Genomic DNA, 21,618 nt, shown 5'->3' on the forward strand with positions numbered 1-21,618 from the left:
ACACACGGCCACTAGAGAAAAACAGTGATTCTGCCACAGGGTGAAAACTGAAAGGCTAAAAATCTGTGAGGGGGAGTAGTACGGCTGCGCTGTTCGGGCTCTTGTTAGGAGGATACGGATGAAAACACATCATAGCACAACAGCTGCTTCATTCGATTATAAATGGAATACTGCTGTAAGAAGAACATCCAAAAATCCAGAGCTCATGTTATTCCTCATGATTAAATGTTCACACTTCCCAGATGTAGCCTTACTTATGCGTACAACTGGCAGCTAAACAAATCCAAAATAACCAGGAAGTGGACATCAACAGGGTGAGGCACTTTCACCTTGTCTAATTTAGTATTACGATGTCAACAAGTAAGTCTTCAAATCATACCGACATTATATTTTACACGCAAACAACAGTGCAGACAAAAAGACGTTCCCTTGGAATCCACTCACATATAAAAATACTCATCCCTCACAGTAAAAACAATGGTCTCCTAGTGAGGGGGAGGAGGTGGATGATCCTGAATATTTACAAGCTGTTTCATGTGGTGAACTCAAATCCCTCTGTGTCCATAGGATCACAGTAGTGCTCATAGTATTGCAATCCCCATAGCTCCCATAATACAACAACCATTGTTTAATTTTGGGGGGCTGGAAAGAGTCTGGTTTTCTATGTTACCATAGCTTGGAGTTTATTGATTTAATAACAACTGTAGTTATTGCATTTGAGAAGAATAGGATGGTGCAGCTGCCTGTTCCTGGGTGTCAAAGCCTTTCTCCTCTCATAAACCCAGCTGCCAACACATTAACACTTTTTACACAAAAAATCTAATCTGCCGGCAGCGACCTGATGCATTTAGGCATGAAGACATGATCAAACTGACTCTGCTGAAGTTCAAACCCAGTGTCAGAATGAGGGATAGATGTGATGAATATGGTGCCATGAACAGAGAAGTCAGGGGGCAAGGTCTCAATGAAATAAAAAAGACATCCTTATTCCAATTACTATTTAAAACTTGTTCTAATAAAAAAAATTCTAATAACCACATATGTGCAGATGTAGGCATATTCAACAAGTTTCTACACATTATGAATATAAAATTACTGTTGTTTGGAAGAAATTACAAATCGTAAATGCAACTTTGAGGAATTATTCCACACTTATAATTGAGAAAAGATGCTATGGGCCACATAAAAAATATCAAATTAAAAAATGAAATGAATAAAATTGACTCTTGCCTTTGCAGCAAGAAGACCTGGGTTCACGACCCAATCAGAACACGGGCCTTTCTACATGGAGTTTGCATGTTCTCACCGTGCGTGTGCGGGGATTAGAGGATGAATGATTGAACGATTGAATGAATGCAACTGTTTTTCAAAAGGGACCCCAACCTGATGAGAGGGTAAAATGTTAGTTTCAGTCTGTAAGGCAAGTGTGTTTGAGTATTTCATAAATGGATGGGATTTTCAAATGAAACCATATCTAGTTTTTATAGAAAATGGTGCATAAAAAGAGAGAGAATCCAGTAATCCAGCAAAAAAACAAACCCTTGTGGTTGCCAGAGGTCAGAGTGGAATCACCAGACTGCTTTAAAATGAGATCATCTCTGTATAATAGCCGCCAGTTTTCCTCTTCATGTAACTGTTGTATTTGTGTGATCTCTTATGTTCCTATGTTTTTGCTTTTCTGATTGTATGGTTTTTTTTTTACTACTTACTGTTCAAAATGAGTGTTATGTACCAGTAAAAAGTGTATCTCTATCTGACAGCACAATTGTTTTTTGGTTTGAGTGCCTTTTGAGCCTTTTACTGCTTTTATTTGTTTCATTACAAGTCTTTGTCTACCTGTACATATTTACTTTCTTGTGTAATGTTTGTGGATTGGGAAGCAGGCAATGCCACCCTGAAAATGAATAATAAAAAACAAACACATAGTGTTATGTTAGTGTTTTATTTTGATAAGCAATAACCGGAAACGTACTCCCTCTCTCTCTCTCTCTCTCTCTCTCTCTGAAAGCTCTTGTACTCAGTGAATGTCTCTTGACCCATAAGCTGCCTCTCGCGCTCACTCGCAGCAGAGGGAGAAGCTCCTCGCGCTGAGCAGGTGATCCAGAGACTTGGATTTGAGGAGAAGACAGAGAAGCACCACCACCACCACCACCACCATTATTATTATTGTTGTTAACAGCAGCAGCAGCAGCAGCATGCAGATATCCGGACTGTCTCTGTGGCTGTTTTGCCTCATTCTGGGTCAGTCCCGCACTCTCGGCGGGAAAGGTAAGCACATGAAAAAAGAAAAAAAAAATGATGAAAAACAACTTGGGCGTCGAAATGTCTGATTCGCTTTTTGTTTTTCGTGTTTTGAGTTGCACAAGTTAGCGTGGAGAGAACCCACGGTCCTACTTACAACTTCCTCGCGTCATTTTTTGTACTTTTGTTTGGCAAAATAATAATAATAATAATAATAATAATTTTCTGCTCAGTATTCAGTTAATTAATGTGTGTTTGAAGCGTCACGTACTGGCAGACAGCTGGTAATTAAAGCGTGTGGTGCTGAATTTGCTGTGAAGTGATTGTTTTCGTTTAGATAAACAAATAAATACATAAAAGGGTTGTTGAAATACAGTTAACTGCCAGTATACTGTGGACAGCAGGCAGCAGGGATGCAGTGAAGGTTGCTTTCAATATACGGTAAACAAACACCCATTTCATTTTATTTCAACGAAAACGTGGTGTCCTCTGGAATGCATATGATTACATGAGACAAATCCACGCAAATGCCAATTTAAAACTCATTGTTGTTGGCGATCATGGATGATTGACTATTGATTGATGTAGAGCAGTGTCTCCCAAACTTTTTTTTTATATATGTGGACTCACTTTTTTCTTGTTACATGAACAAAATGTGTCCATAATTCAACATTTACTCACAATTTCTCCTGTCATTTCTGTATTTTTTTTAATTAAAAACCAGCTGATACTCCATATGCACGATGGATGAGATCTGAAACACATCAATCTCAAGTAAAATTGTGTACAAATGTCTATGACAGACTTAAGTGGGGAGAGGGGAAACTCTTCCTCTGCACGTTCCTCATGTTTTAGACGGAACGGCACACGCTCCAGTTGCTGGTGAAATGATTAACACCACAAATATGACATTTATTGACGGTATCAGTGGTTAGTTGCTGGTCACGATTGGCTGGTTGGCCAGTGATCTGGAGATGATTTCTTGCTATGATAATCAATCAGGCTTGATCTCACACACGCACACATTAAAGATCGTGTGGCAAGAAGCCAGAGGCGAGACTAACCTGTAAACAGCTCCGTTTTCAATGACTCACTCAGTTTCCAATGGCTAAAATGGCTGAATTGGCTTCAAAGCAGGAAAAGAAAATCAATGCTGTTTTGTCAGATTTGAGGAGATGTGGTATTGTTCCGTGAGGCCATTTCCACTTAATGCCTGAAAGGGAAAAGATGAAGGCCTTGGTGTTGCATGAGACTCGAAGAATGAGTTATTTGAGTGAGTAGTTTTCATATTTACAGGCACTGAAAGCTCGGTAGAATACAGTATTTACATGAGAACAGGGTTTACCGCTGAAGACCTTTTCAGAAGAAGTCCGGAAATAGACCAGAGCACATGATTACCAGAGAACGCAGACACGTGAGAGGATTCGGGTGGCGTCAGAAGAGAAAGGCTGAACAAAACAAATCGAATACGGGGAAGAAACCCCAAACAAATCGAAACAAGACCAGATTTATGGGTGTCTTTTCTACAGAGCCGTCTTGCTGCATTATCCTCACTGGAACATAAATCGCGAAAGCAATGTGGAACACAGAAGCATAACTCAAGGCTTTCCTCTTCTGTGCAATGACTGGTGAAACAACGTCTGCATGCCAAGCTTTTCCTTTTTTTCCACTTCTCTGTCGTTCATGCCTCCTTTTTCCCTCTCCTCCACTTACCCACTCGAGTATTTCTGCATTTGTCTCTTTCTTCCTTTGACTCAGCATCACCCTCTGCTGCTCTGCTCTGTTGAGCTGCCGCCATTCAAAGGGCAAATGTCACAGAGGGAGAGAAGTATTTCATCATACCTTCTTCTCGCTTGTTTTTTTTCCCAAGCTTGATCGGTCCTTACTCTGCTTTTCTGAGGGGTAGCTCCGTCTCTGTTTTATTGGCTTAAGTGAGACATATAAACGGGGAAACGGTCTTCTTTTGTCCTAATTTGCCTTTTCTCATTTGTAGAGTGTCACATTCTCTCCCTCTCTCTCTCTCTCACAATTACCTACTTTGCCCCTCTCTCTTTTTTGGAATTCTTTCTAATGCTGCGTATACATTCTATATTCACTTTATTGTGATCATAGGTCGGTGTGTTATTGAATTAGACTCAGTAACCTTGTGCGGAGGAATGTCAGGTCTGTGAGCCACTGGTAGTATATGCAAATATGGATGCGTATGCAAATGCAATCCTAATTTGGATGTTAATTACTCGGTATGGCCAATTATATTATGTCTGATGAGGCGTAAGGTGGAGGTGAGGAGTGACGTAAAAGGGCTTCCACAGGATGATGGATGTGTGGTAGAGGAGAGAATAAGGGTTTCTCGTGTGTTTTTTGTACTTGCATTTGTTACCTCTCTAGGACCTATTCTGGCATAAACACTGACCTTTTCAGGACTAGGCTGGTTACTGGTTACGTTGGGGGCTAAGATTTAAATTGTGATCAGGTTAAGGTTAGAGTTGGGCATTAACTGGTTATGATTAAGGTTGGGGATAAAGCTTTGTTTAGGCTGCCCGAATGAATGTAAGTCTATGCAGTGTCCTAAGAGGCATGTTTATGTGTTGGGCTGTGTCTGTGACAGTCACAGCAGCTGGTCCACTGGCCCTGATGGGGCTCTCTGGTCAGCACTGCACAATATGTGGTGGATAAACACCACATGCTGCGCTCCTCCACTGGTGAGACACACTCACAGTCTTCCGCCTCTGTTTCCTTACTAATGCATGCACACATACAGTACATTCACACACTTCAACACTCCCACATTGTCAAACTATCCGAATAAAACACTTTTTTTGCACTATTTAAAGGCGCACTCTTCTATTTTCCAATGTTTCCCATTAATTCCCTGTTAAAGGTACAGTGTGTCAACATTTAGTTGAAATGTTGCAGCTGAATATCTTTCACCTCACATCAAAAATCTAAATATGTTGAGTAGGGCTGAACAATTAATTGAAATCACAATATAGCCTACTGCAATTTTCAAATCGCAGGAGTCGCAATATTTGTTAAAGCCAAAATGTGTGCCAGAATATCATTTAGATTAATTATTGTCTTGATCTATACAGGTCATATACTGCACTTGATTCCTGTCAAAATAATATCAAATAATATCAAAATAATATCGAAAAATAGATATTTATTCAAAATTGTTTGGCCCTAAAGTTTAGTTTGTTCACTCTGAGCTGCTGTAAGACCCATCTTCTGATATAAATACAAAAGGCTCATCCATTTCATCCAATCAGGGTACAGATTTCTATCTTCAATTAATGCTAAGTAAAAATAGTTTCAGCTGTTTTTTCCACACTTGACCTTTTAAGAGGAATACATATCTCATGGACACTTATTTTCTTAAAAAAATACCAAACCAGAACAAGACTCTTCAGCAGGCTGGACATTAAAGACCTACTGTGTCTGTCATGCACATTGTTGTTAAGTATTGAATGTTTTATCCCTCGAGTGACTTGGCTTGACTGTGCATGCACCAAAATTTCCTCCCCAGTCTTGACATATTACCTGCAGCACTGTTTCTGGAGATCACATGGTGGCATGTTTGTGTTTTCCACACAATTTGGATTAAACTCTAGTTGCATATTTTACATATAGCCCCTTTAATGTCCACATAATGTTTTATTGCTCCTTCAACTATCTAACCCAATTAATTTTTACCAAATTACAGAAGAACTGAGTATTACATTTCAGATTGTTGACCTCAGGATCAAGACTCTTTTCCTTATACTGACATAAGGAGGAAGTTTAGAGCCTCTGTCGTGTAAAACTCAAACAACAACCAGTTTCAAGATGGCTTGTCCTCAGCCAGAGTTTGCGTGGATAGCTCTTCAACAGCGCTTAAAGACTAAATTGAAGCACTGTGCTTTGGCTGTGTCCCACAAGCTGGTGTCATTGAAGTCTTATCTTTTGTCTCTGTGCACCCAGGCCTAGCAATTCTTTATTAAACAATAGACCACATTCAGTTGTGAGTAATGATAAAGCCTCAAGTTATAAAGACATGCACCACTGCGTACTACTTTAATTATAATTCTAATACAAAATTATTAGCTTGTTGTGTTGTGAGTGCCCTAATACAACGTGTTAAAATTGTAGCGTGTGTGTTCAGTCCCAGCCAAACATAATATTAGAAGCACTCACATATAGAAATATAGACAAAGTTTTTTTCATGTTACCCTTGAATTTGATTGAGTCATCTCCTGCATCTTCCTTTGTCCTGTGTGGGCCTCCTGCACCATCAGTCTAAGCCTTACTATGCTTAGAAATGTGTATATGACTTTTTAAAATTGCTTTTTGCTACTGTAGAATCCTGAAAGCTTCTTGTTTTTTTGTTTTTTTCTCCCACAGTGAAATATGATTCTGAAGATGTTTTACTACACTGTTTTCGTAATCAGTGGAGAGATGGGCAACAAAGTGAGAAATCCTCACAGGTGTTGCAGCAAGTCATGCCCAAGGGAATTTTCCTTTTAAGTCGTTCTTTAATACTTTGCCTACAAGGCGACTCAGTGAGGGAGTGGAACAAAATTAAGGCAACAAATGAATACCTTGAGAAGAGACATGAAACATAACTCGGTATGTGAGTGTGTGTGTGGTTGCCTGTGTAAATGTGCGCGCTCTAGGGCATCTACTGTATGTGTATTTACCTTCTAACTTGTAGCTTTGTTGTATACAATATATGCCTTTCATTTAGGGGTGGGAATCACATGGTACCTCACGAACAAAACGGGATACATGGATACCAATAATATTGAGATACAACGATTCTGTGATAATCAATATATTGCAAGACAATCATATAGCGGTACATCACATCATATCTGTCTGACTGAAGAAAACAAAACATCCGTGAAAAGTTGAATGTTGCAGGATTTCTCTATTTAGTGCAAAAAGTCTATGTATTGAACGTGGTTGGAGCACCTCTTAATGTAGCTTTCTCCGCCATTATCCCGCTGTAAACTCCCTCTTCTTCATTCATGTAACTTCCTCCTTTATTCATTTGAGCAGTGCCACTGTGAGGAGACATCAAGTAGTGACGCCCAGTGAGCGCCTTAATTCGGCCATTAAAATATCGATATTTGCCCTGGTGTATTAATTATGGTATTGCAGGAGGAAGTACGACGATATATCACCAAAACGATATTTTGACCCACCCCTGCTTTTATTATACAATCACTTTGGTTTGTGGACAAAACAAGACATTTGAGAACATCATCCTTTCCAGGTTTGACAAACACCGATCAACATTTTTTAAAGTTTTCTGATATTTTATGAACCAATCGATTAATTGAGATAATAATCGACAGATTAATCGATTATGAAAATAATCGTTAGCTGCAGCTCTAGTCAAATGTATTCAGTACTTAAAATTAGATCAAAGAAAATGAGTGTTATTTATTTATTGTTGAATTTATGGTGGTTTGTGAGTTTCATAGTTTTTAATACTGTTTGATTTATTAGGACAAAATTTGTATTATTTTGATCTGTAAGCCAGTTTCATGGCTCTTGGCTCCCTGATTGGTGATTTTAATGTAATTATTTAGAGACTGTATTATTATTATTATTATTATTATTGTTATTTTGGGATGCTGTGACTTTAATGCAATAATATGATTGTTGCAGTTACACCCAGAGAATATCAGTCACTAGAGTTCAGCTAAATCAGAGTTCATTTTGTGTTATTCGTACAGAATAATATCATCCTCTTTTTTTTCCTAAAATACTGTATGTTGACGCTGAATCTCATCCGTGCAACGTCTGCGTGCATGTGCAGACCTGTGCTGCTTGTGTAAGTCAAGTTGCAGGTGCCGCTCAGTAGAGAAGGCAGAGAATTATGAAGAGTTGTCCTTAAGAAAAAAAGGTTTTAATTTTCCTGAGTCATCACCCAGTAGAGAAATCTTTCTTTCTGTTTCTTTGTCTGTTGCTCTCTTCATCAACCCACCTGTCTCTGTCCGTGTGTTTGACTCTACCTCTCCCATCCTGCCCTTAGATTGCTTTTATATTTTTGTCTTCTCCTTCCTTTGTAAAGCCAACAGTTTTGAGATCCCCTCACAACAAAGAACCTGTCTTAACCTCTGTCATGGCCCGTTATGCCTCCTCTTTTTTTCCTACTCTGCTCCTCTAGCCTCCTTGCCTTCCTCACACAGTTACCTTTTAATGGTGCATTTATAAATGTAGAAATTACACACTTATTTTGTAGGACTGAATGATTGGGATACACTATCAAAGTGTGATAGTGAGTTGCAAAGAGTCAAACTTTTGTTCAATTTTTATAGTTTTCAAGGATGAGAATGTGAAAGTGTGAGTTGTTTCTTCCATTTCTGAATTTCATTCTTTTTTAACTGGCATAACACAGCACAATGGAGATTAATTGCTGCCTACATAGTTTGGTAATTGGGTGGAATGAAATTTATATTTTTAGCGATTAATTGCTCATCGCTTTTATTTAGTGTAACTGCTTTTCATGAGCTTAATCCAACTCCAACACCTGCTCTTTAGTTGTTTCATGCTTTTGTCAATGATTAAATTTTTTATTGGGATGCGATGTTGAGAAGAAGGTATATTAAAAATCCCTAACTATTTCTCTAGTGAAACGTTGAAAGACATCTTTAATTAACTCTTATCTTGTAAAGCTTAAAGTCATATACCTAACATGCTTAATGAATCCATACTGAAGTTGGCAAAGTTTTTAAAGCTATAATATTAATATAGCTTTATATTTTTCCCTACTTCTTTAAGTGTCTTCCTATATAAATGATGCATTAGTCATAGGCCATTGTTAAGTCGCAGTAGGAAAAGTACAGGTATAAATAATAAAATTAATTTAGCTAAAACCCATTAAGATGCTTCAGTTTCAGGGTCTTTGGTGTTGCGTTGGCTAGCCATCACATAGTGTTGTTTTACTGAATTGGACAGCGCTATTGTTATTTTAACACCTGCAATGATAATCCTGCAATGATATGTCAGAATGCCCGCTGAGAAAAAGGCTTAAGCTCCCAGACTCCATCTTAGAACAAAGAAGATCAAACCCTGCTGTGGGTGAGCACCTGCACAAATGTTCTTTTTTAAGACATAGTCTAGCATAGCACTTTATGAGATATAGTTCAATCCATCCAAAGTGAGCTGGATCCATTACCTGAGAGCCAGGATCAGTTCAACACAAACAACCCTAAAAACCATGCTCACATTCAGAACCTATGGGCAACTTTGAGTCTCCAGGTAACTAAACCATAATGTGCTCATATTTGAATTGTGCTAGGAAGCTGAAATAGCTGGAGAAAACCCACGCAGACACTGGGAGAAAATGCAAACTCAACACAGAAGGGACCCAGAATCACTGTGCCGCCCTGTCTGATCCATAAATTCTGCGTCCCGGTCCAGGCCTTTCTGTGTGGAGCATGCATGTTCTCCCTGCTTGTGTGTGGGTTTTCTTCAGGTTCCAAAAAATACACAGGTAAATTGGATGCTCTAAATTGCCCTTAGGTGTGTGAAAATGATTTTTTCCTCTATATGTTGGCCCTGCAATGGACTGGTGACCTGTCCAGGGTGTATCTCGCATTTTGCCCTATGTCAGCTGGGATTGGCACCAGCAGCCCCACAACCCTCATGTAGAGGATAAAGTGTGTAGACAAGGAATGAATGAATGATTGAACGAACAATCCTCTGTTTCCAAATGGTCATTTTCTCCCAATGTTACCTTTTCCCCATTTGCAGTGTTCTTTACTGTATGGTTTGTTGCTCAGTCTTGCTATATACTCGTGTGATCCTTTTAACAAAAATTCACACACGAACAAGCAAACCACACTTGATATAATTTATGCTCAAGGAATGAAAAGTATTTTACCACCCTTGAAATCCACACTTGTGCTGACATGAAATCCATGTCACATCAGATGAGATTTGATTTTTATGTACTCTGGTGTAATGACTTTTTTTGCCATTACGAGTCAGTTGTCAGTTGTCAGCAAAAAAAAAAATCCTATTAATCTTTCTGCGGCTTCAGCATTGTTTTTGCATAGTTTCCATAACAGTTTTTTTTCAGCTCATTATCATTAACTAATTAACATTCATCATTGCTGATGCAAAATAAAACATTAGCAGCTGCTTGGATAGGTTGTACCATTTAAGATACATGGCGGCTTCGTAGTCAGAGGTGACATTTTCTCCCACAATGTGACCGTAGAGCATCATGTAGGGATGGGACGATACCATTTTTTTGTGTCCAATACCAATACTGATATCCAATCCAATTTTATTTATAAAGCACATTTAAAAAACAACATCAGTTGACCTAAGTGCTGTAATAAATAATAAAATAAAATAAATGTACATGTAAACCCCAAACAAAAATAAATAAATATAAACATAAAAGACATAAAACACATGAGTTGACATGACCTCGCACCCATAAAATGCAGGACAGACTCGCACTGTCTCAAATGGAGAGTAGAACAGTCTTTAAAAGAGATCTACCGAGACCAATATTATACTACTTATACAGCCATTTTAGACTGTTTATGAACTATTAAGCTGTTAACAACACATTTGTGCTGAGTCATTTCAGAGACCCAATTCTCTCAACGGTGTAACACATATTGCTCTCCAAAAAAGAAAGAAGAAATAATCAGCCCAAACATGACATTTTCTTAACATTTTTAAAGTCTGTGCATAGTGAAGCATGCGATATAAAAGATTTTTGGACTGTGTCAGATTTTACATTTTTATCTGGTACCGATACCAATTCCCATCCCTGCCATCATGTAACAGTTGAAACAACACCATTTTACACAATACCCTTTCCTGTCTTTCTTGCCAGGAAAGACACAGAAGAGACTGTTATTTGTATTTATAGTTATAGTATTTTATTTATAGTGTCTGGTGTATAGTGTCAAACTGAAACCTTATTAATGAAAAGCTACTTAGGTTTTTACACCGACCGCCATCTATTGTAGTGTTTCACATGGTTTAAATGTGACTCATACTGCTGTGCTGTGGATGCATGTTGTCTCTTCAAATACCTGACTTTTCTCTGCTCAATCTTTATATAGTACTGTGCAAAAATATTAGTCCACCAATAAATGTGTTGTTTTAGCAGTACTGTAATGACCATGCAGTATAATTAATTCTCCATCAGATTATTGGAACACATCCAGAAAATCCAGGAAACATCTATCCAGTTTTAAAATAATGTGTTTTTCCAGAAAAAAACAGGTTAAAGTGTCAAATATTTAGTGTGACCTACCCTTACCCTTACACAATAGCACGACCCTGGCTCTCTGGTGCATGGGACCCAACCTAATGTTATTGTCCCTCTATTTCATGTCAGAATATACCTTTGCATTGTTCTGTCCCCAAGAGACACAGGCAGATCACAGAAAGGACTTTCTTTTAAAACAAAAAGCCTGGCAAAAAGAAATCCAAAATCAGTAAGGACACGCTCTACAGTTTATACCCATCACAATTAACCCGCAAGTGAACTGCTGAATTTCTATTAAAATACCAGGCCTTTTGTGTTTAAATTGCTCCCTCCATAGAGCTCTGTAGCACTTCTACTTTGCAATTATAGTCAGCACAAGCAGACAATAACCTCGTTCCACAGAGATAAAAAAAGACGCCGCCATTACCACACTGGGAGAGCAGAGTGGTGTGAGGGCTGGGGAACGATCATTTCCATTGTTCACTAATCAGTTGAATTTCTTCATTAGTTATAGCTGTAGGGAACTGGACTTGCTTGAGCTAATTACTGAATATGAGTACATCAGTCGATTATTTTCTCGATGAATCAATTCTTTGTTTGGTCCAGAAAATGTGAGAAAATATGATTTAATTTTCTCCACAAACCAAATATATTATGTTCACCTCAGCAACCTGTAGCATCTGAAATTATTACTGCTCTTCCACTTCAATACATTGCAGGAGCGTGGTTCAAGTTGGTTACCAATTCTTTTCTAGATCACACGCACTGTATGCTGGCGAGTAAGACAGGATTTTCAAGACACTCACGTGAACTACTGATGTTTTTCTTCATTAACGATTAATGAGATAATGGAATTTCTCCACGATTGATCTTATTGTAAGTGCTTTTAATTCTGATAAATGATAATATCGTATATTGTCCCATCATTACTGGCTGCTCCATAGTTATCAGTGAAGCCAGTTTTTCAATACAACATTGTTTCCTTAATCTCTGTCTCTGATGACATTTCATGGATCCATTTTTTGACTTAAGTAGTCATAAAAAGAGTAGTGGCTAGGACTGTTGCCTCACAGGTAAAACTATCAAATGGTTATTAATTAAAATATTTGTCATATTGCTATTGAAGAGAATTGTGGCAATGTATATTATTTATTTATTAATAATAATAATAATAATAATAATAATAATAATAATAATAATAATAGCAATGAATGATCATAAATTAAGCCATAACTTTTTTAATATTGAAGAAGCCAAAGTTTTGTTATTAAAACCCCCCACTCAAAACAATTGATCAATCATCAAAATAGCTGTAATTCACTGATAAACAATTATAAGGTAAGGGGAAACCAATAAAACGAATTGGTACTGAAATAAGTAAATTGAATCGATAATTGATGAATCGATGCAGCCCTTCTGCAAGATAGACAATTGGCAGTCGTTCTTGTTCTTGCCGCATACTTGTATCAAACACCCTCTGGAGAATAATTTACTTCACCAGAACACTAGAATCAGAGCTGTGGTCTTCTCTTTCAGATTATTGGATGAGTAAATTCAACTACACTGCCAATGAAAGCTTTCATTTCGCCATTTAACGCTATCCACTGGCAACATCGACCGTGTTGCTGAAATATGTGGTACATTTATAAAGCAATGGGTGGAATAGCAGCATGTTGCAATGATGAATGGGTGTCATTTACAGTCCTGATGCCTTGTGCTGAATAGCATTCACATTTTATGTTTGGATTGGTTGTGAAGCAGACCCACATATGATTAAACTTTATTACACACAGGGAATAGATAGTCAGAGAAAACAAGAGTTCAATTTAGATCCTAAGAGGCGGACATCTAGTGACAGCGAGAGCGAAAGCGCGATACAGAGAGAGGAGAGGAGTGAAGTAGAGGATCACAGATTGTAGAGCCAGAATGGAAGACTGAGCACTCACTTCCACACTGAGTAAGTCCAGTTGTCTACAGCTAACCACAGGAGATGATTAGGAACCCAGGGCTGCTCGATTATGGAAAAAAATAGTAAACGTGGTTGTTGGCGTCAACATTTAAATCACAATTACTTCAAATGATTACTCAATGACTTAAAACAAATGGAAATCATCGCACGTAAAAAAAAAGTGGCTTTGAAGATGGAATTTTTGAATAAACCTTTTGAATTTACCTTCAAATAACTATCACTGATGTAGTGCACCGCTAGTAAAAAAAACCCTTTTTAAATAAAATATTATGCATGTGTGTTCTTTTTTTAACGGATGATGAGCGGGGCAGGAAGTCGGACACTGTTACAACATTGAAAGCATTGTTTTCAGAAGGAAATCCCCCTTTTTGTAATTATCACTTTGTTTTGATTTCCATGTTTTTGTAATCGTTTGGGGCTGTAATCGTACTTGCATAGCCCTATGAGAACCTTCTCAGACGTGGACGTGAGTGCGTTCCCATGCACAGTCAAGAAGACGTTCGATTGTAGCGCGCCTATGCCTTTCAACTGGTCTACTGTTCTTCGCCCAGTATACACGCACTAGTGGGGAATCGATCTATTGAATGTAATGTGTCCGCCTCCACTCTGCTGGGGGCCAAACACCCCCTTTCATCTTCATAGTCTAATGGTGGTTTCCAGTTTAGCATGCGGTTGGTTATTAGCATGTTGAGCACCATTCTGAGTCCATCAACTTAAAAATATCCAATTCTTTAAGCTGGTGGAGCATTAAACCTCCTCTTCAGTCCAAAAAATGTATCTTATTCATCTCTGTTTGTTTGTTTTATGATTTTGAGTCTGACTAAATGTTTACATGCTGTAGTAGCTCAAATCCCAGTTGCGTTATCTGTGTTTCCATTTATTTTAAAACACAATAAAAAAACATGCTTTTTATGTTAATGTGCTGACTGATGACACTGCTGATGTACTGCTTTTGGAAGCATTGACATTACAACACTTTATTACTCCTCTTTCCCTGTGTGACCATTCGTCCATTATACTTTATTAATAATTGGCTTGAAATGTTTCTGAGTTGTCATCAAAAAGAATAGTGCTGTTAAGAGCTATAGCAGCTGTGAGTTTGCATGTTAGGGATGCAGTGACTATTTTGTCTTTATTGGACTCATGTGTGCTGTTTCTCTGCCTACCTCCTTTATTTACCTTGTCTCCCACTGCTGCCCTTTACCCCACGGCCCTTATACAGCTTTGTACATCCTTCTCTCATACACACACAAACGCACACATGCACTTAGCAGCTCCTCAGCCCCTGTAACAAGGCTGATGTCCTCCTCAGTAATGGGGATCAGCTGTGAGCGGAGTGGTCCAAGATGGCAGCTCCACAAGGGAGCAGACAGATTCTTCCACATGAGACAAATCGGGAAGAAGTTGCCCAGCTTATTTGTCTTGTTAACCTGTGACTGCTGTCTCCCTTCCCTTTTTCTTCCTGCATGGATGACGGTTATTTGTTTGCATTGGTGGCAGTAAGGCTGAGATGTGTTTAAATTATTTAAGAGCCACACTGCTTACCGCTCGAGCGTCACTTCTTTATGAAGATAATAGCCTGCAGGTGCAAAGTGAAGGGGAAACACCGGTAATTGCTGGGGAACTTGTGATGGTAGTTCACCATCGTGGATTTCACCAGTTCTTATGGGTGTTCTGTTGAAGAATATTATTACATTCCAGCACACTCTCCTCCTTTTAGTGATGATTTAAAGTAATAATGTGATTCTCCCCCTTTTTGTAACTGCAGAATGTGGAATTCATCCCCGTTGTCAGATATTGATTTTAGGAGAAAAGTGATGATGAACAATGTTTTCTTTCCCACCTTGATTCCCGTGGTAGATTAAAACAAACTGCAGAGGGTAATATGACCTGGCCTGGTATTAAATTCTGAAAATGCTCTCCCCAGTCTTATAATGTATGACTCGGGAAATACTTAATATCTATAAAAGTCCAAATTTATCAACATCCTGTCTGTGGTGACCTCTGCACTAAGGCTGAACAATTTAGATAAAATATACAACTGGAATATTTGTGACACATGGTGAAATTTTCAAGTTCAATATTTATTACTGTGTTTTAGACTTAAAATAAGATGGAGCAAATTTTTATTAATTATTCATTTTGAAGTCATAAACCTACTTTCATGGTAAACTTTGTCCAAAACATCAAAAAAGGGCTAGAGTTAAAATTTACCATGTTTGCATCAAAAATATGACCGCAGGGTATGTAAAGAAAGATTCAACATCATTATTTTCATAAACAAGAATGCAATCATCTCTGAAAGTATATTAAGAATCATTGTGTGAATATAAACCGCCAGTTCTTGCCGTCCTACAATGAAGGAGAGCATAGCAGTTTGGTTTGTCATAGAAAGACAAGGATTCATCTTCCAACCAAGTTTCTAAAAAGGCTCTAACTGAGAATTTATGATTTATTGAATACAAAAAGTGACAAAGCAATCATTAGCTGATTGTTTGAAAACCTGTGCTTTTATTTTCAAGTGGCATTTTTAAATTTAAGTTAACAAAAAGTTCCTCCTTTTTGGAAGGAATCCATTGTGTTACAGTAGCTTAAGTTAAATCCCCTCAAGTGTTGAATGATTATCAGCCTGTAAAGCTTACGTCTTTAGTGTTGAAGGCTTTTGAATGCATTGTGAAAAGAAGCTTGGTAAATGTGCCAAAGTATAATCGACCCACTCCAGTTTGCATACTAGTGGTGGATGATGCCATTGTGACACTGCTGAATCTTGTTCTTGTGCATCTAGAGCGCCTGAAAACACATGTACAGTTGTCTTTCAATGATTTTTTTCTCCCCAAGGCAGGGCTAACTTTTTTGCATAGGTTACACTGGTGTGCCTAACTTTTTTTTTTCTTTAGGTGCACCCAAATTTTTCATTGCTTGGCCTTTAACGCCATAAGGTCACCTTTTTATCGTTCTCCAACAACTTTCATATAATGTGAATGATTTTTAAACAAGAATAAGGTGTAGAGAGAGTCCACTTTTTCTACCCACTTGTCACGGCATAGAGTGTGTTTTATAGATGCGTGTTGTTTTTTTTTTCAAAATGAAAAATCAGTTCCGGGTAAATGTGACAGGTACATTATGCAACATAGAGTGAAACACAGTGGGAGTGGAGAAAAATAAAAAGCAAAAAATAAATAATACAGTTTTTTATACAAATGCTCTAGTCAGTATAGCAGAAATGTTTACATTAATATAGTCAAGAAATGGTTTCCATATTGAGAGTGAGAAAGTCCAGAGGTACAGTATATATTCCATTATTGTCCTGTGACACCCCACCACTGAGGGGGCCTTATCTGTGATTGTTGTGTTTTTTTAAAGTTTCAGATTCAAAACGTTGTTGACCGCCCAATTCTTTAGCAGCTGACTTCTGACTTATCTGTTTTTGACTTTGGCACAGTATGTTGGCTTGTTGATTTCTTAACTATGAGGTCACGGAGGACCCGTGATTATGATGCTCTCTCTTGAACCACTGATGTGCTCAACAGGCTCACCCCTGTTATTCATGCTCTACACTAACAACTGTCACATTCACTTAGAGCCAAGGTCCATCAATTTGCTGATGACTCAGTTATTGTCGGCCTCCTGCAGGACCATGAGGTGGGCCATGGTCCAGTCCGTGACAAGTTTCTTAAGCGCGTGAGGACTCCTTGCATCTTAATGTCTCTAAAACTAAAGAGGTGCTGACTGACTTTCAATGGAAAGCACCAACAACTATCAGTGGTACAGCTGAGAAGATGGTGAATAATTACAAGTACTTAGGTACTGTCTTTGATGACAAATTGACTTTCCATGCAAATGCTGACATTTGCAAAAAAAAAAAAGGCTCACCGGAGACTCTTCTATGTGAGGAAGGTGAGCCCTTTGAAAATGATTTATTCATCTTTTATCAAGTCACTTTTAACTTTTGCAATGGTATGTTGGTCTAGTAGCCTCAGCATTGTAAAGAACATGTAGGAAAATGGCTGGCATGGACTTGATTGATCTTGGCCATATCTTTCAAGCAAGAGCCACTCAGAATGTGTTGGCCATCCTGGGAGACCCTCGGCACCCTCTGCATGCAGAATGTAGACTCCTGCCAACGGGGGGACAAGGTTTGCTTTCCTCATGAGGCCAAAAATCAAATAGATATCTGAAATCATTTGTCCCATCAGCTGTGGTTGCCATTAGGTCACATGGCTCATTGCACATTATCGTGTTGACATCCATTGTATTTATGTTTTTGTGAATTTATGTACTCACGGACAAATATTTTCCAGACTATTAAATGAAAACTTTTGAACGTATTTGTTTTGGAATTAGATTTGGCAAGTAGTAGACTATCAAACCCTTTTTTTTATTTTTTAACTGAAATAGTCACAGGATGAGGGACAAAAGTATTTATGTGCAGGATCAAACGCCTCTGTACATTTAGAGTGAATATTAGAATACATGATATTAGAATAAATGATTAGAACTAGTTATCGTTCTGCAATCACAATTTCTATCTATCTATTCTATCTATTCTATTTCTATCAGCAACCATTCCATCACCATCAATGTCATGCGCTTGATTACGCTGTTCATTAAGCCCCGAATATTCCAAGTTAAACAGAGCTGGATTTCTGCACCTAAGTGTCAACAATATAAGCAACACCTCTATCTAGAGGCAAATACAAGATTCAAAAGATATTAGATGGATGTTCAGTCAATCTCGCAGGAGTCAAAGCAGAGACTCAAACCAGAGACTTCCAGCCTCTGCCTCTGTCTGCCCCAATTGAAGTTGAATGGAAGGAAGGAGGACAGGGATGCATTGGAAAATACAATAGAGGGAGAAGAATCAGACAAGGTGAATAGAGGAGGGCTACAAAAGAGATGATGTGGAGAGCATACACAGGAGAAGCAAGATGTTCGAAGCAAAGGAAGAGGCCGAGTGTGGAAAAAGAGTGTAAAAAGAAGGGCATCATGACAGAAAGAGAAGGAAGATAAAGGGAGACATGCTGCGTGGTGTGGTGATGTTTGCCTTTGCCGTTCATTGTTTGGCAGTGTGAGCGGTCTGCGGTCGGCTGCAAGTCCCTGAGTGATTCATCATGATTATGTTTGGTAGGCAGGTAATGTCACAGCAGCCAGGGCCTGGCTTATAATTGAGGCAGAGGCTGCCGCTTTCTCTGGACATCTGTATTTGCCTGGATGTCGTAGGTGAAATCTGCTTCTTTGCTGTGCGAACTCCCTTTTTTCCCGCTGCAATTTAATGTCACCTTTTTTCTGTTGTCCTCCTGAAAATGTGTACTATGTGTGTCGGGGCTGTGACTTTTTCCAAAAATGAAGTTCAAAGGATAATACTGCCATTTCCTATTTGGTTATAACTTTGACTGACGTGTGTCGTCAGCCAATCCAAATGTGATGCATAGTGACAAAACGCCCCAGCGATGTGTCTGGAGCTAGCCCCCGCTGTTGTCATCAACGACGTTTGAACCTTTGGCGGGTTCCGGTAGTTTGAGTGTCGGTAATCAAATGATAATTAAATGATACATTTAAAACATTTTTTAGAAGTGGTGAAGACAAAACTGTTGATCAGAAATAGTGCCGGGGACGTGTTCTCCGCGTAGCTGACGCCTATGCTTATGTGGAAGTTTGTTTATACACACATATATGTGTATATATATAAATATATATATACACACATATATACATATATGTATGTATGTATGTGTGTATATATATATATACATATATATTTTACTCCCCGCTCTCACTTAAAACACATTAAAAATGTCAACTATCACTGTCCTCCTTATCTCTCGCCTCCTCCTATCACGTTCCTCCCACTCATCCTTTTCCTGTGATCATTTATTTTCACTCCTCTTGTAACTCTGACTTATGTGGCACCTCCTGTCATTTCTACCGTCCAACTTGATTAACATCTCTTCTATGTCAGCCACCACTGTCACACTTTGCCTTCAATGAACAGTTGTGCTGTTTTATTTAATTAGATGTTGCACGTTTATGTATTTTTTTTGTGTGTGTGTGTGTGTGTGTGTATATATATATATATATGTATATGTATATGTATATACATCCTTCTGTGTTCACCACATAGCTGTTCATCAAACACACATAGTCGACATAGTTTAGTGCCATGTGCACTTACTATACACCAACTCCCTAATGCACAGTGTGGTGGTAGGGAAGTTTAAATGATTCATGAATGCCTCTGTAGTGTGTCTGCCAAGGCTGCAGCTAAAACCAGTGTCATTCTCTCTCAATGCTTTCACCCCATGAATATTGTATAGATTATGGACGTGCTTGCCTCAAAAAGTAAGTCCACTTCTGTCCATCCACCATCGGGATGGTCATGCTTTAGTGTCTTTACCAGTCCCTACTGCCAGCTTCTGAACTGAAATACTATCTCAGGCTATACCCATGGTATGACAGCTTTTCATATTCACTACTCATAATAGTGTCACTTAGGGAAAAAGCCTTTAGTGGACAATTAAGTGCAGGATTGCATTTTACGTTCTCAGCAGAAACAAAAATATGTATCTGGAAGGCAGGAAGTGCACATTTTGGATAAACGGCAATAAGCACTGTTCCTCAGTAGACAAGGTTAAATGATACGGTTGCTGATATTTAGCATTTTTTTCTTGCTGACCCAAGGAAAAGTGTAAAAAACAATGATTTTATTCAGTGTTGGCTGTGTAGACACAGCTTGATTCACCTTTATTACTGCATTCTACAGTTGATGTCATCTTGGCTGATTTCTAAGACTGCTGTGTCCAATGTCCTTTTATGTCTCGTTTCAATGTCACAGGATTTTACATTGTAGGCCGATGCGTTTGTTTTAGTGACGGCGAGTATGTACTTCACAGTAATGAGCATTTTAACAATAATTAGGAGAAAGATTCCCAACACTTCATGATGGCAGTAATTAATAAACCATGTGTCTGAACTGGGGTGATATTGTCAAAGTAATTTGAAAAAGAAATCACGATGATGGCAGTGTCTCATATTGAAATGATTAGTGTTAGCGTGCTGCTGTGTGCCTTCAGGTGCTCTGGAATATGATTACCTGTCTGTAGTTTTGCACTGTCAGCACAGTCTTGAGCACAAACAGAGCAGAGGAGAGAATTTAAATTTTTTTCCCCCTGTCCTGTTGGGATCCAGCTGTTTATCAAACATGTATAATATACTGCAGACATAGTGCCATATGTGTGCATATGTCTGCGATTGTGTCGTATGACCTTTTAAAGTCGCGGTGTTCACTCTGAGCTGCTTCTGCTGTTAGTGCATGACTAACACACATAACAAATGCAATTATTACCTCCTGACCCTCAACTATACACTCATTTTCACCTCCTCTGTGCTCACTTGCATTCATCTCATGGTAATGAATAACTGAAAGGAGAAAATCTCTTCCCTAACAAATATCAAACTGTGGTGAGAGTGATGCATGGTAAATTGTTCTAGCGGTGTCACAGTGGAGCTCTGGGTTTTGCCTTTTGAAAATGATGAATTGGCCTCATTAGAGCACTACATAACCGTAACTCGTCATAAGTTTTACTTATTTCTTTAACTAGGTGTGTGATGTCATTTAAAGCATCTTGGTTTTCTACACTGATGTTTTTTTAGTGTTTCCCAGTTCGGTTAACGATGACTTTCCAGTGTTTGTGGTTATGTCTCTTGTGTTTTGCATCGTGAAGAGCCAAACGAGTGTGTGGTTTTGTCGAGACTGATAATGCTTCATATTGAGGTTAAGAAGTCTCAGAATCACATATCAAAGCAATACTCATTTTATTAAACACACACACCAGGGATGTCCTGATCCTGATAAATTCTTCTTTTTCTCTAGTCAGTAGTAATGACGATTAGTGGGCACTAAAGCAGGTGAACATTGCTGTAACTCAAGTTAAGCAACAACACTAATCACTGTAGAGAATAATATAAATGTAACCACATATGTTCCACTATCAACCCACCTGTTAACAAACATGTAGGGAAGGGACATTTTTACCTTTCTGCTCGCAGTTTAACGACATGTTGCACACAATCACAAACAGTGGTTTAGTTGCAGCCCTACTTTTCTCTTCGCCAGCTGTCTCTTCTTCTTTCTCTATAAACTTAAGTCAGGATTATTTCATTATTTTACAGATGGTGAGCATTG

General features: G+C 38.5%; 1 protein-coding gene across 1 annotated transcript in view; it reads left to right on the forward strand.

Annotated features, from left to right (window-relative positions):
- The first annotated feature begins 2,035 nt into the window (after window positions 1–2,035).
- clstn2a (calsyntenin 2a) overlaps window positions 2,036–21,618 on the forward strand; it is a 135,811-nt gene continuing 116,228 nt past the window's right edge. Inside the window, exon 1 of the mRNA XM_044027169.1 lies at window positions 2,036–2,268. Within this exon, the coding sequence (XP_043883104.1) occupies window positions 2,196–2,268 (73 nt within the window). The 5' untranslated portion in view covers window positions 2,036–2,195. The remainder of the gene's footprint in view (window positions 2,269–21,618) is intronic.

This window comes from Solea senegalensis, linkage group LG1, assembly GCF_019176455.1.
Source record: "Solea senegalensis isolate Sse05_10M linkage group LG1, IFAPA_SoseM_1, whole genome shotgun sequence".
Taxonomy (NCBI): domain Eukaryota; kingdom Metazoa; phylum Chordata; class Actinopteri; order Pleuronectiformes; family Soleidae; genus Solea; species Solea senegalensis.